Source organism: Protopterus annectens, chromosome 10.part0 (genome assembly GCF_019279795.1).
Source record: "Protopterus annectens isolate FY-2018-M chromosome 10.part0, PAN1.0, whole genome shotgun sequence".
In the NCBI taxonomy this organism is placed as follows: domain Eukaryota; kingdom Metazoa; phylum Chordata; order Ceratodontiformes; family Protopteridae; genus Protopterus; species Protopterus annectens.
Genome location: NC_056744.1, coordinates 1437547804 through 1437560629, shown reverse-complemented (window position 1 = coordinate 1437560629; position 12826 = coordinate 1437547804). Strand labels below are relative to the sequence as shown.

The following is a 12826-nucleotide window of genomic DNA, read 5'->3' as shown; positions in this document are numbered from 1 at the left end:
CCGATGGTTCATTCCAGGAGGAGGTCGAGGTCTCCTTCCTTGGAGCGATACTTTCGGCTCGGCTTCACCTCTTCTTCGAACGGAGCCATCGGAGCCGATCTTCAAGGTCATCCAGACTGTCAGATCATGACCTAGAGAGAGTGGTCAGTAGATTACTTAAGTCAAAGGTACTGGCCCAAATGTTACATAGTCCGTCTCAACAGACGACTGTTGGTCCACACCCCGTTACAGTTCCTCCTTCAACTCTACCCCAGTGCTTGGAGTTGGAGTCTTCGGGAATGGTTACTGCTACGGCTGGAGGACAGATACCCCCTTCTGTTCCTTCAGCCTCTACTCTTATCTCCTCTTCGAGACCTTCCTTAGAGGGATTCGGTGGTCGGGCTTCCATGGTCTCCTCCGAGGGGGTGAGTGGCATCGGACCCTTGTCCGAACCCGCTCTTCCCCTTGGAGCCTCGGCCTTGGTGAGCTCGGCTCCGACATCCGCCTCGGAGACTTCCCTTTCGGTGGTCCCTGGAGTTCCTAGCTCTTCGGAACGGGTTCTCTCGGACCTGCCTGGGAGGGGAGCATTCGAGGTGATGAAGAGTGTGCTGGCCACTGGTATCAGTCCCGTAGCTCCTCCCTCTATAGTACCTGTTGACATCTCTGCCACTTCTCTTGCTACAGGACCCAGAGATCCTCCGCCTCAGGTTTCCCCATTGGGAATTTCCCCCTCTTCCGAGGATTCTCCTGATGTTTCGGGAGATCCTCCTAGGAAGAGGACTTGTAAGAGGAAACATGTAGACTCCCCCGAGTCTGTCACTTCGGATACTGACTTTGATGAGTCAGAGGGATCCCCTAGATCCCCCTCTGAGGATGTCTCCTTCTCAGACATCCTAGAACTCCTTAAACAGAGGGGAAACTGGCCCACCAATAATCCCTCTGAGGATGAGTCAGTGTACCTAGAGGCGATGTTCTTCATTCCACATTGCTGCAGTCCTAACTATTGGGTAGTCCGCTGTCCAGTCAGCCCGAATACCAAAGTATATGGCTGACGTCGGTCAGGGCGCATTAGACTGACGTCAGTACGTCAGGGTACTAATGCGCATGACCGACGTCATATCCTCAGTCTTTTTTGCCGCATGGTCCGATGCAGAAGCAATTTTGCGAGTGCAGGTTGGCGTTCTGAAAGTTTCTGAAGTCAGAGTTTCAGACCGAATCAAAGTTGGCTAAGTACCCCGTTGGGGATTATTTTGGTTTTTTCTTGCCTCAGTATTTAACCGGATGTCAGAAAAAGTAAATAACTGTATTTCTTGTGGGAAACAGATACCTCATAGGGATTACCATACTTTGTGTATACCTTGTTTAGGGCCTGAGCACGACGTTGTTGGATGCCACTCTTGTGCTCGATTTAACAAACGCACTATTAAGAGAAGGTTAGACTGTGCCAGGTTAGTGTTTGGGAAGCGTTGTAACTATAAAATGCCGTCGGATGCTCCGACGCTGGCTTCGGCTAAAAAACGCAAGGACAAAACAGCAAAGCCTAGAGGGGAAGAACCGACAGTCCCAGACGTCGGTTCTTTAGAGGGCTCAGTGGAGCCGGAGGTTTTGCCAGGTGTTTCTTTGGAGTCTCAGGGAGAGACTTTACTGTTACAGGATGTTTCCTCTCAGGAAGTAGGCCAGGCTGAGGGGGCTTCTCAGGTGGCTGTTCTTCCCTCACTTCCTAAGGTGGTTAGGGCCTCCCCTTCTGTTCCCAAGGCTTCCTTAAGGGGCAGGCCAAGTTTTGCTTCAGTGGAGGTTTCTCCTAGTGCTTCAGGGTCTTTGCCTAAGAAACATATGCTTAAAATGGCAGAAGATTTGATTACTATGATAAGGGGTTCTATGCCCCCTCCTGATAAGAGGCCTAGGGTGGAACCTGAGTTTGAGAGTTTTGAGCAATGCTCGGAGGCTTCTGAGTCTTCGGCTGAAGACTTGCAGGAGTTCCCTACTTATTCTGATTCTGATGTGGATGATTCTACTCCTTCAGCTTCTCCTCCTGAGGATTTTTCATTTTCAGAGACTTTGCATTCCATGAGGGAGCATTTTAAATGGGAAGGCCAAGATTTCTCTGATTCCAGGAAAAGGCTTAGGGAGTTCTTGTTTTACCCCAGCATAGGCCTTTAGCTATACCTCCTGTTTTGAATGTGGTGGAAGATGTTTTGCAGAGGCTTCCCTGAATCCTGATTCTTTGCCTCCTGCCCCAGTTAAACCGGATAGGTATTATAGGGTGCCTGAAGCTCATAAGTATCTTTTTAAGAGTCCTAGGGCAGATCCGGAAACTGTCTCTCAGGGGCCTAAAGGTGTAAAGGCCTCAGTTGTTAAAAATCCTGTCCCTCCTGATAAAGAGGCAAGGGCTTTGGATAGATGGGGAAAGAAAGTGTATACTTCTTCCACTTTAGCCATGAGGGCGTTGAATTGTCAGTTTCACATGTTAAAATATCAGAATTATCTTCTTTCACAGTTGAAATCTAAGGTGGATGCTCAGGCGGAAGGTATTGACTGTAAAGAGTTGCAGGATTTAGTTCATGTGTCTGAACAGGTGGGTAAACATTCCTTGCAATGTGGTTTTGATGCTGTGCAGGCCTCCTCCAGGGTGGCTGCCACTGGTTCTGTTCTTCGTAGGCACGCCTGGTTGAGAGATCAGAACTTAGCTGAGCATGTTAAGACAAGGATTTTGGATGCTCCTTTACAGTCTGATGTGTTGTTTGGTTCGCCTGTGGAAGCAGTTTTGAAGAAAATGGAGGACAAGGCTAAATCTATGCAAACTGTTAAAGATTTTTACAGGTGCAGCCTCCGAAGTTTAGTAGAAATTGGCCTGCTAAGGGTTGGACTTTTCCTGCTTATGATTCCCAGTCTAGGGGTAGGTCTAGACGTGGTAGAGGCAGAGCTCAGGGTTCTTTTAGGCCTAGGACAGGGAGTTCCCCTGCTCAGACTTCTGGGGAGGGCAGGGGTCAGTCCTTTCGTAAGCAGACCCAATGACCTGCCTTTTCAGCTGCCAGTTCTTTCTCGCCTGGCAGCACCGTTGGGAGGAAGGCTGTCTCTTTTCAAAGAAAATTGGGATTTAATTACCCAAGACAGATGGGTTCTGGATATCATTCACCACGGTTACAGGTTTTATTTCCATACCTTGCCTCCTTTCAAAGGCATGCCAGACATTCCTCCTCTACAAAGACAAGAGGCGCACAAGCAAATTTCTCTGTTACTCCAAATAGGGGCCATTCAGCCAGTTCCTGTGCCAGAAAGAGGCCTAGGATTTTATTCTCGCCTGTTCCTAGTACCGAAGAAGGGGAACACGTGGAGACCAATTTTGGATTTATCTATCCTCAACACTTATCTGGACATTCCCAAGTTCAAAATGTTGACGTTACAACAGCTTTTACCTCTACTGGGCAAAGATCACTGGATGGTAACTTTAGATCTCAAGGAAGCTTACCTTCATGTGCCTATAAGATTAAGTTGCAGAAAGTATCTGCGTTTTCGAGCTGGAAGTTCTCATTATCAGTTCTCTGCATTGCCCTTTGGCTTATCTACTGCCCAGAGTATTCACAAAGGTTCTGGCTCCAGTGATAGCTTACTTCAGGCTAAAAGGGATTCAAATCTACCCTTACTTGGACGATTGCCTGATTCTGGCTCAAGAAAAGGAAGACCTTCTACAGCATCTGGAATATGTCATAGCAGTGCTAAGATGCCTAGGGTATTCTGTGAACGAAATAAAGTCCAGTCTAGTACCCTCTCAAGACATGTGCTTTCTGGGTGTGAGACTGAATACAGCAGCCCAGATGGCCTTTTAACCCCGGACAAACAAAAGAATCTTTCCAGTTACTTCCATCAACTATCTCTTCAGTCCGGGCTGACTGCAAGGACAGTCCTTCAAGCCTTAGGGTTCATGGCATCTTGTATTCTGGTGCTTCCCAATGCCAAACTGCATATGAGGAAGCTACAATGGTATCTCAAAAATGTATGGACACAGCACTGCCAGGATTTGGACACTGTCATTCAAATAATACCTTGCATTCAAAAGGAATTTTTGTGGTGGGCTCAGGAATGTCACCTAAACAAGGGACTCTCTGTGACCCGGCCAGAGGCGAGTCAGATTCTAACGACAGATGCCTCAGACATTGCTGGGGAGCTCATCTAAATGGAAAGTGGATACAAGACAAGTGGCCTGCCAGACTACAGCATCTACATATCAACATGAAAGAGATGTTAGCAGTCCAGTTTGCATTAATGGCTTTCAAGGAATTACTTCTTCCAGGGCAGGTGTTGATTCTAACAGACAACACAACTGTCATGTGGTACATCAACAAACAAGGGGAACACATTCTTACCCATTGTGCAGGCAAGCAATGATTTTATGGGAGACTGCGCTCAGCTTGCAACTAACTCTTCAGGCAAGGTTTCTGCCGGGAGCACAGAACTCCTTAGCAGATGTGTTAAGCAGACAAATCATGGATCCCCACTAGTGGAAACTGGATCTTCATGTATTTCAAAACTTGACAGTGTCATGGGGAACTCCAGACATAGATCTGTTCGCTTCCCCACTAAACCACCAGCTGCCAAAGTTTTGCACAAAGAGTTTTCATCACACAGCTTGGAAAGTGGATGCTCTTTCTTTCAGTTGGAAAAAATCTTCATGTGTATGCGTTTCCACCTCTGCCTCTTCTTCCAAAGGTGCTTCTAAAGGTCAGACAAGACAAGCCAAGGATGATTTTAATAGCTCCAGATTGGCCTCGGCAGCACTGGTACCCATTACTGAGGAGTCTGGTAAGGAAGCCTCCATGGCCTTTACCCTTGATTCCACACCTGTTGTCTCAGAGGGACGGTCACCTGCTCAATGTCAAGCTTCATTTTCTTCATCTAACAGCCTGGCATATTCGGTTTTGAAAGACAGCAGGTCTCAACTTCCTCAACAAGTTTTAAATGTGCTTATGGAAGCCAGGAGACCTAGTACAAGGAAAGTGTATGCAGAAAAATGGAAGAGATTCTTATTTTGGAGTGCAGCAAACAATTTGGAGATTTCTGAGCCAAATTTGAGTGTGGCTCTTCAATATCTTACTGAATTATTGGACAAAGGTTTGTCTTTCTCTTCCATTAAGATTCATGCTGCAGCAATTTCAGCTCACTATGATTGTGACCCACCATTGTTTTCGCATCCTTTGTTCAAGCAATTTCTTAGAGGGGCAAAGAATATAAGACCCCCACGTAGAGCTCCTACTCCTGCTTGGGATCTCAATTTTGTGTTGCAGAAACTTACTCTACAACCTTTTGAGCCTGCGGCTACTGCTGAATTGAAATACTTGTCATGGAAGACTGCTTTTTTGTTGGCCATTACTTCTGCAAGAAGGGTTTCTGAGTTGCAGGCCCTTATGGCAGTGGAGCCTTTTTTGATTTTTCATAAGGATAGGGTATCTTTACGTACTAATCCTTCCTTTATGCCTAAGGTGGTTTCTAGTGTGGCTTTAAACCAAACTATTCATTTGCCTACTTTTTATGCAGATCCCCAAAATAAAGGGGAAAAGATTTTGCACACTTTAGATGTACACAGGCAATTGCGTTATTATTTGAGCAGGACTAAGGATTTTAGGCAGTCTCAACAGTTGTTTGTTTCTTTTGCTTTGAGTTCGCAGGGCAAGCCTGTGTCAAAACAAACTATTTCTAGGTGGATTGGGTGTTGCATTGCATTTTGTTATTCCCATCATGGCAAGGAGATTCCAGCTGGGATTAGGCCTCATTCCACTAGGGCTACTGCCACTTCAACAGCATTTCTAAGGGGGGTGGCAACAAAGGATATTTTGGAGGCAGCTACTTGGAGTTCAGTGCATACTTTCTCTAAGCATTATCACCTTCCTCTCTACTCTAAGTCTAGGGCTGGTTTTGCCACAGCTATTTTGCAAGGCATGTTGTCAGTTCCTGCTTCCTTATGATTTGCCAGCCTCCCTTACCTCTGCTTTGGGATTCTACCCAATAGTTAGGACTGCAGCAATGTGGAATGAAGAACATAGTACAGTTTTGTACCTACCATAAATGTAGATGTTCGAGGATCCACATTGCTGCAGTCCAATTTTCCCTCCCTCCTTCCCCTCTGTGTTTAGGGGTGGTTGTGTAGGTGAGGTTATGTTCAGCTAATTTTGTATATATTGTACATATTTTTGGTGCAGGTATGTTTGGTGTTTTGGATTTTGGGCCTTATCTTTTCAGGGTCTTCTGACATCTGGGGCAAGAAAAGACTGAGGATATGACGTCGGTCATGCGCATTAGTACCCTGACGTACTGACGTCAGTCTAATGCGCCCTGACCGACGTCAGCCATATACTTTGGTATTCGGGCCGACTGGACAGCGGACTACCCAATAGTTAGGACTGCAGCAATGTGGATCCTCGAACATCTACATTTATGGTAGGTACAAAACTGTACTTTTGGATCTCGGCCCTCCACCTCCTGGGTGTCTCCGCCTTTCGACCCCCTTATGCAGGTTATTGCACGAAAGGCGTGGTCAGCTCCTGACTCTATAGAGCCAGTCCCTAGGAGGCCTTCAAAATTTATCACTGCCCCGTGTGACAAGCAATTCCTCACTAAGGGTGTCCCCGCTGATGCCATGGTGGTGGCTGCGGCCACCAAAAAGGAACTTGCAGATCCTTCCGTACCCGTTCATCCTCCTAATAAGGACTCTAGGACCATGGATAGGTACGGTAAGCGGATGTTTTCCTCAGCGACCTTTGCTATGCGTGCGCTGAATTACCTATGTCACTTCACCAGACTCCAGAGGGATATCCTTAAGGAGCTGGGTGAAGTAGTTCAGGATCCTACAGCTGCAGGGGCTCAAGAAAAAATTGCTTCGCAGCTAGGAACCCTCAATTCCATTGCAAACTCCTCCATGCGGCTAATATCTTATGCTGCGGATGGAGCAGTAGCCGCAGGTACAGGTGTGGCTCTCAGACGCCAAGCCTGGATGCGGCTATGTGATTTTGTGGATCCCTTTAAGGCGTCCTTCACAAATTCTCCCTTTGATGGGTCAGCTTTGTTTGGCCCTCAGGTGAAGGAAACCTTGACCAGGTGAACAGGACGGCAAGACTCTTTCTGCTGTTGGAGTCCGTTTTTCCACCCCTTCTAGACCTTATCCCAAAGGACAGAAAGGTGGCAAAATGTGGTTCCGTAAATCCCAAGGAGTCACGCCGGATTCACGTGGTCAGTTTACCCCTAGAGGCAGAGGGGGTAACAACAACAGACGCCGCTCTAGAGGCAGAGGGGTCCAAAACCAGGGAAACAGAGAGCCTCTCTCTGACAAGCCCTTTCAGCATCCCTGAGATGTTGCCCGGCTGTCCCACCTTGGAGGCAGTCGGGGGAAGATTTTCACTGTACCCAGAAGCCTGGCATTCCCTCACTCAAGACAAATGGGTACAGTCGATCATATCCAAGGGTTACATAATTCCTTTCGAGGAAAGTCCCTTCCCTCAAATTCCCTTCCAGATGTACCACCCGGTCTAAGGGAAATTGCAGAGTTAGAAGTCTCAAAACTACTGCAAAAAAGAGCCATTCAGCCAGTTACAATAGACCATTCAGAGCCCGGAATCTACTCAAGGTTCTTTTTGGTCCCCAAAAAGACGGGAGACTGGAGACCAATATTGGATCTCAGCAGACTCGACAAGTCTTTCAGGAAGACAAGATTCCGAATGGTCACTCTTCAGTCAATTCTGCCCTTCTTACAGAAGGACAACTGGATGTGCTCAATAGATCTTCAGGATGCGTACTATCACATCAAAATTCACAGACGCTCCAGGAGATTTCTCCGCTTTCGGTTGGGGTCCAGTCATTTCCAGTTCAGAGCCCTGCCCTTTGGTCTCACTACAGCCCCCAGAGTGTTCACCAAATGCATGGCAGTGGTCACGGCTCACCTGAGACGTCAAGGATTCCAGGTGTTTCCGTATCTCGACGACTGGCTCCTGTCAGCCACCACCAGGCATCAGCTTATACAAGCCAGGGATTACACAATAAACCTTTGTTCTCATTTGGGCATCTCAATCAACTTCGAAAAGTCATCCTTATCGCCCTGCCAGTCTATTACCTTCATAGGCGCAAACTTAAACTCTGTTCGGATGTCAGCTACCCTTACAGATCAAAGAGTTTCAGACATTCAGAGTCATGTCAGGATCATTCTGGCCAACAAGAAAGTACAGGCCAGAATGGTTCTAAAGGTATTAGGTCTCATGGCTGCAGCCATTACTCTTCTTCCCCTGGCTCGATTCTACATGCGCCTTCTTCAGTGGATGCTGTTCACACAATGGTCATACCAGCAACTTCCAATGCGTCACCAGATTCTGGTGACACAGACATGCAAAGAACATCTTGCTTGGTGGATCACATCTCCTCAGGTTCACCAAGGCAGGTACTTTGTACCCCATCCCGATAGCCACTGTCACCACGGATGCCTTCCTGATCGGGTGGGGGTCATTATCAGGGCAGGATGGTTCATGGGACGTGGCAGCCGTTCGAGTACCATCTGCACATAAATGTCCTGGAGATGAGAGCAGTGCTTTTAACGTTGCAAGCCCTCAACGACTTTCTTCCCGTAGGGACAATTGCAGTCCACACAGACAACACGTCTGTAGTTTGGTATATCAACAAACAGGGCGGAACCAAGTCCTACCCCTTGTGTCGAGAAGCTCAGACTATGGCAATGGGCGATCTCCTCTCATCGGTTTCTGGTAGCAACGCATATCCCTGGGAAAACCAACATTGTAGCGGACAGATTGAGCAGAGCTATTCTCATGCCTCACGAGTGGTCTCTCAAGCAATCTATAGCGGAAGAGATTTTTCTGGAATGGGGTCGTCCATGTTGCGATCTTTTTGCTACTCCCCAAAACAGCAAATGTCCAGACTTCTTCATCCTCTTCCCTCTATCAGGCCATCCCCCCAGAGACGCTCTGACCCAGGATTGGCCCCAGGGACTTCTTTATGCCTTCCCTCCATTTCCTCTGATCCCTCAGGTTATCCAGAAAGCTACCGTTTTGAGAGCCAAATTGATTCTCATTGCCCCTTACTGGCCTCGACAAGTTTGGTTCCTGTTCCTCCATCATCACCTTTTGGTGCAGCCGTGGCATCTGGACCCAGTACCAGATCTTCTGATTCACCAATCGGGTCAGCTGCACCGGTCAATCCCTTCTCTCAACCTCACAGCATGGTTGCTCCACTTCCTTCCTTAGCCAGGCTTCCCTTGATCTCTAACCCAGTTAGAGACATCATAGTAGCTTCGCTAAAATCCTCTACCAGGAGGATTTATACAAGCAAATGGAAACGTTTCTCTTATTGGGCTAAGGCCAAGAATATCGATCCTTTTACTGCCCCTGTTCAGGCAGTCCTGGACTTCTTAGCAGAGATTTTTCATGCAGGCTCCTCTTCTTCCACAGTCAGAGTTCAATTGGCTGCTATTTCCAATTTTCATGTCGGGATAGCAGATCATAATATTATGTCCCATAGGCTCTGCAGGGCTTTCTTGAAAGGAATTTTCCTACTCAACCCTCCAATCAGGAATCCTCCTCCTCAGTGGGATCTAAATTTAGTGCTGACATCCTTGATTCTTCCCCCCTTCGAGCCAGCTGTTTCTTGTTCCCTGAAATTTCTTTCTTGGAAAACTTTATTCCTAGTGGCTATTACATCGGCCAGGAGGGTGTCTGAACTTCATGCTCTATCGGTTCGACCCCCCTATTTGGTTTTTCACAAAGACAGAGTATCATTGAGAACTAATCCGACCTTTCTGCCTAAGGTCGCCTCAAAAACCAATTTGAATCAATCCATTGATCTCCCTGTATTTTTCCCAAACTATTCAGACAGAGCCGAACAAAAATTACATTATCTTGATGTCCACCGTCAACTCAGATATTATTTGGACAGAACAAAAAAATTTAGGAAATCTGATCAACTTTTTGTTTCCTATGCGGATAATAAGAAAGGCCTTCCTGTCTCTAAAGTGACCTTGTCTAGATGGCTTTCTTCGGTCATCTCTGAAATTTATCTGCTCAGGGGGAAACAGCTGTGCTCAAAACCTAAAGCACATTCAACTAGGAGCTTAGCTACTTCTACAGCCTTTCAAGCTAGACTTCCTTTAGACACTATTTGTGCAGCGGCCACTTGGGCCACTCCTCACACTTTTGTTTCCCATTACAAATTGGATTTGGCCTCCAGGGACAGAGCCAGTTTTGGCTCTACAGTCCTCAAGAGTTTGTTCCATTGAGCCACCCAGGATAGAGGTGCTAGGGACGCGGTCCCATCAAGCAAGAATGAAGGCGAGATTGACAACTTAACATTAAGAAGTTATGTACCTACCATAACGTTCTATGTTAGTTGTCTTCTCTCGCCTTCTTTCTTGCGACCCTCCCTCCTTCCCCCTGGCCTTGACAGACCTTGTTATAAGAAACTGTTATGCTGAAGACCATTCAGTCCTGGTCCTTCCTCCATCTGTAAGTTTCTCTTTCTTCCTTTGGGAAGTATTTTATGCTTGGTGCTATTGCCCTTTGTCATCAAACGAGATCTGGGTACTTACCGCCTTGCATCATGGGATATGGGGCTGCCTCGAGCTGGTAAAAGTGACTCTCGAGCTTAGCAAGTGCCGAGTCGGAGCCGAGGGATCGGCTCCGAACCCATCAAGCAAGAAAGAAGGCGAGAGAAGACAACTAACATGGAACGTTATGGTAGGTACATAACTTCTTATTTCTGCACTTCCATTGATTCTAAGAAAGTCCAGGCTAGCCTGTCCCATTTGAGACATTATTCTTGCTTCTCAAAACCTGCTACCAAAAAAGTTTATAGTAATAAATGGAAAATATTCTCAGTGTGGGCACTTATTCAGAGTATCAACCCTTTCTCGGCTCTCATTTCAGCCATCCTACTTTTCCTAAGTTCTCTATTTCAAGAGGGAAGCAGTTTCTCTACAGTTAGATTACATCTGGCAGCAATTGCTAATTAACACATGGATGATTAGCATTCATTACCTTCTATTTCAACATTTGAGTTATGCAAGGCCTTCATGAAAGGACTTTATTTCTCCGTAAGCCACCTGTTAAAGATCCTTCTCCACCTTGGGATCTGACTCTAGTTCTACAAGGTCTTACTCAGAGACCCTTCAAGCCAGCTGATTCCTGTGACATGAAGTTTTTAACCGGAAAACTATTTTTCTTGTGGCCATTACTTCAGCCAAGAGAGATTGAAAACTGCAAGCCTAGTCTTCTAAACTGCCATACATCTACTTTTTCAAGGATGGAGCATCTCTGAGGACGAATCCTTTCTTTATACCTAAAATGACCATGGAGACTAACATAAACTTAGTCCATTCATCTTCCAGTTTTCTTTGCCAACTACTCCAACAAGGGAGAATATACACTTCACCTCCCTGATGTTCATAGACAGTTGCATTTCCTTTTGCACAGGACAAGGGAATTTAGGAAGTCTGGGAAACTGTTTGTCCCTTTTTCACCCAATCGGTTAGGCCAGGTGGTGTCAAAAGTAACTTTGGCTAAATGGATCACCAGTTGTATCTCCATCATTTACTCCTTGAAGGTACTGCAGTTGTCCACTCTGCCACATCAGTGTCTACTTCTGTGGGCTTTGCGGCTAGAAATTCTATTGATGCATTATAAACTGGGTATAGTTTCCAGAAATATCTCAGCCTTTGGCTCCATGGTGCTCAGGCATGTCCATCCATAGGTGCCACCCGGGGTAATTATGTAGTTGGGGACTCTGACCCAGTGGTGAAGAATAATGAAATGGACAACATCAAATTTAGGAGTTATGTACTTACCATAACTTGGTATCTGTGTTGCCCTATTTCATTGCTCATCACATCCCACCCAACCTTCCCTCTTCCAGGAAGTCTGGAGGTTTCTAGGAGAGTTCAGAGTTTCATGGTTCTCTATTTTGAGTTTCATCTGAGAGTATGGCTATTATTGTTGTTGCTGTTCATAGTTATAGTCCTATCTTTGCTTTGCCCTTTCCTGAGGCAGTGAACTCAATCTGAGGAATTGGGTGAGATGCAGGGCATTATAGGAGTGGGAGGAGCTCAAGATTAGTAGCATCAGTCTTTTGGAATGGCCGGTTTAGATCTGATATCGGATCCAAGGACTCAGTGGTGAGGAATAATAAAATAAGACAACACAGGTACCAGGTTATGGTAAGAACATAACTCCCAATTATATTCTAAAATACATGGATATCAGTTTGTACATTCAGTGGAAGGTAGAATAATAAGATCATCGTTAAAATCACTGCTGCAGTAAATTAAGCTGTATGAGTTATGTCTTGCACATGCTTTAACAGCTGTGCCACCGACTAGTATGAATTTATTTTGTTATATCCAGAATAGCTGTGCGGTTATTCCTACATTTTGAGTACATGCTTGCAGTAGTGGTGACAATAAGGAAATTCAGTGTAACGTTCCTTTTACATTATTCAACCTCACATTTTCCTTAATATTCCTTTCCCTTCTGTCTGTTCTGTTTGCCCGCATTGCATCCTAAATATAAATAATTTTTTCATTGATTGTGTGTGTGCGTACACATATATAAAACTTCAGGTTTTAATAACTACACAGTCTAGTTTTTAACACATTTTTTTCTTTAGAAAAACTCTGTTACTTTCTCGGCAACTAAAAGATCGTGCTGTGGAAGCGCAGGTGTGCTATAGTCTGGGAAACACTTATACTTTATTGCAAGACTATGAAAAAGCAATTGAGTACCATCTGAAGCACCTTGTCATTGCCCAGGAACTTGATGATAGGTAAGACTAGACTCCACTTTTAAATACTTTACTAAAATAATATCTT

The 12826-nt window shown here is 45.8% G+C and overlaps 1 protein-coding gene across 3 annotated transcripts in view; it reads left to right on the top strand.

Moving 5' to 3' along the window:
- GPSM2 (G protein signaling modulator 2) overlaps nucleotides 1-12826 on the top strand; it is a 1691855-nt gene that overhangs the window by 628691 nt on the left and 1050338 nt on the right. For 2 of the 3 annotated variants that reach the window (XM_044086062.1, XM_044086063.1), the window contains exon 7: nucleotides 12625-12780. The exons of the other annotated variant lie outside the window; for it this stretch is intronic. In XM_044086062.1, coding sequence (XP_043941997.1) covers nucleotides 12625-12780 — 156 coding nt within the window. The remainder of the gene's footprint in view (nucleotides 1-12624; nucleotides 12781-12826) is intronic. 3 annotated transcript variants of the gene reach the window in all.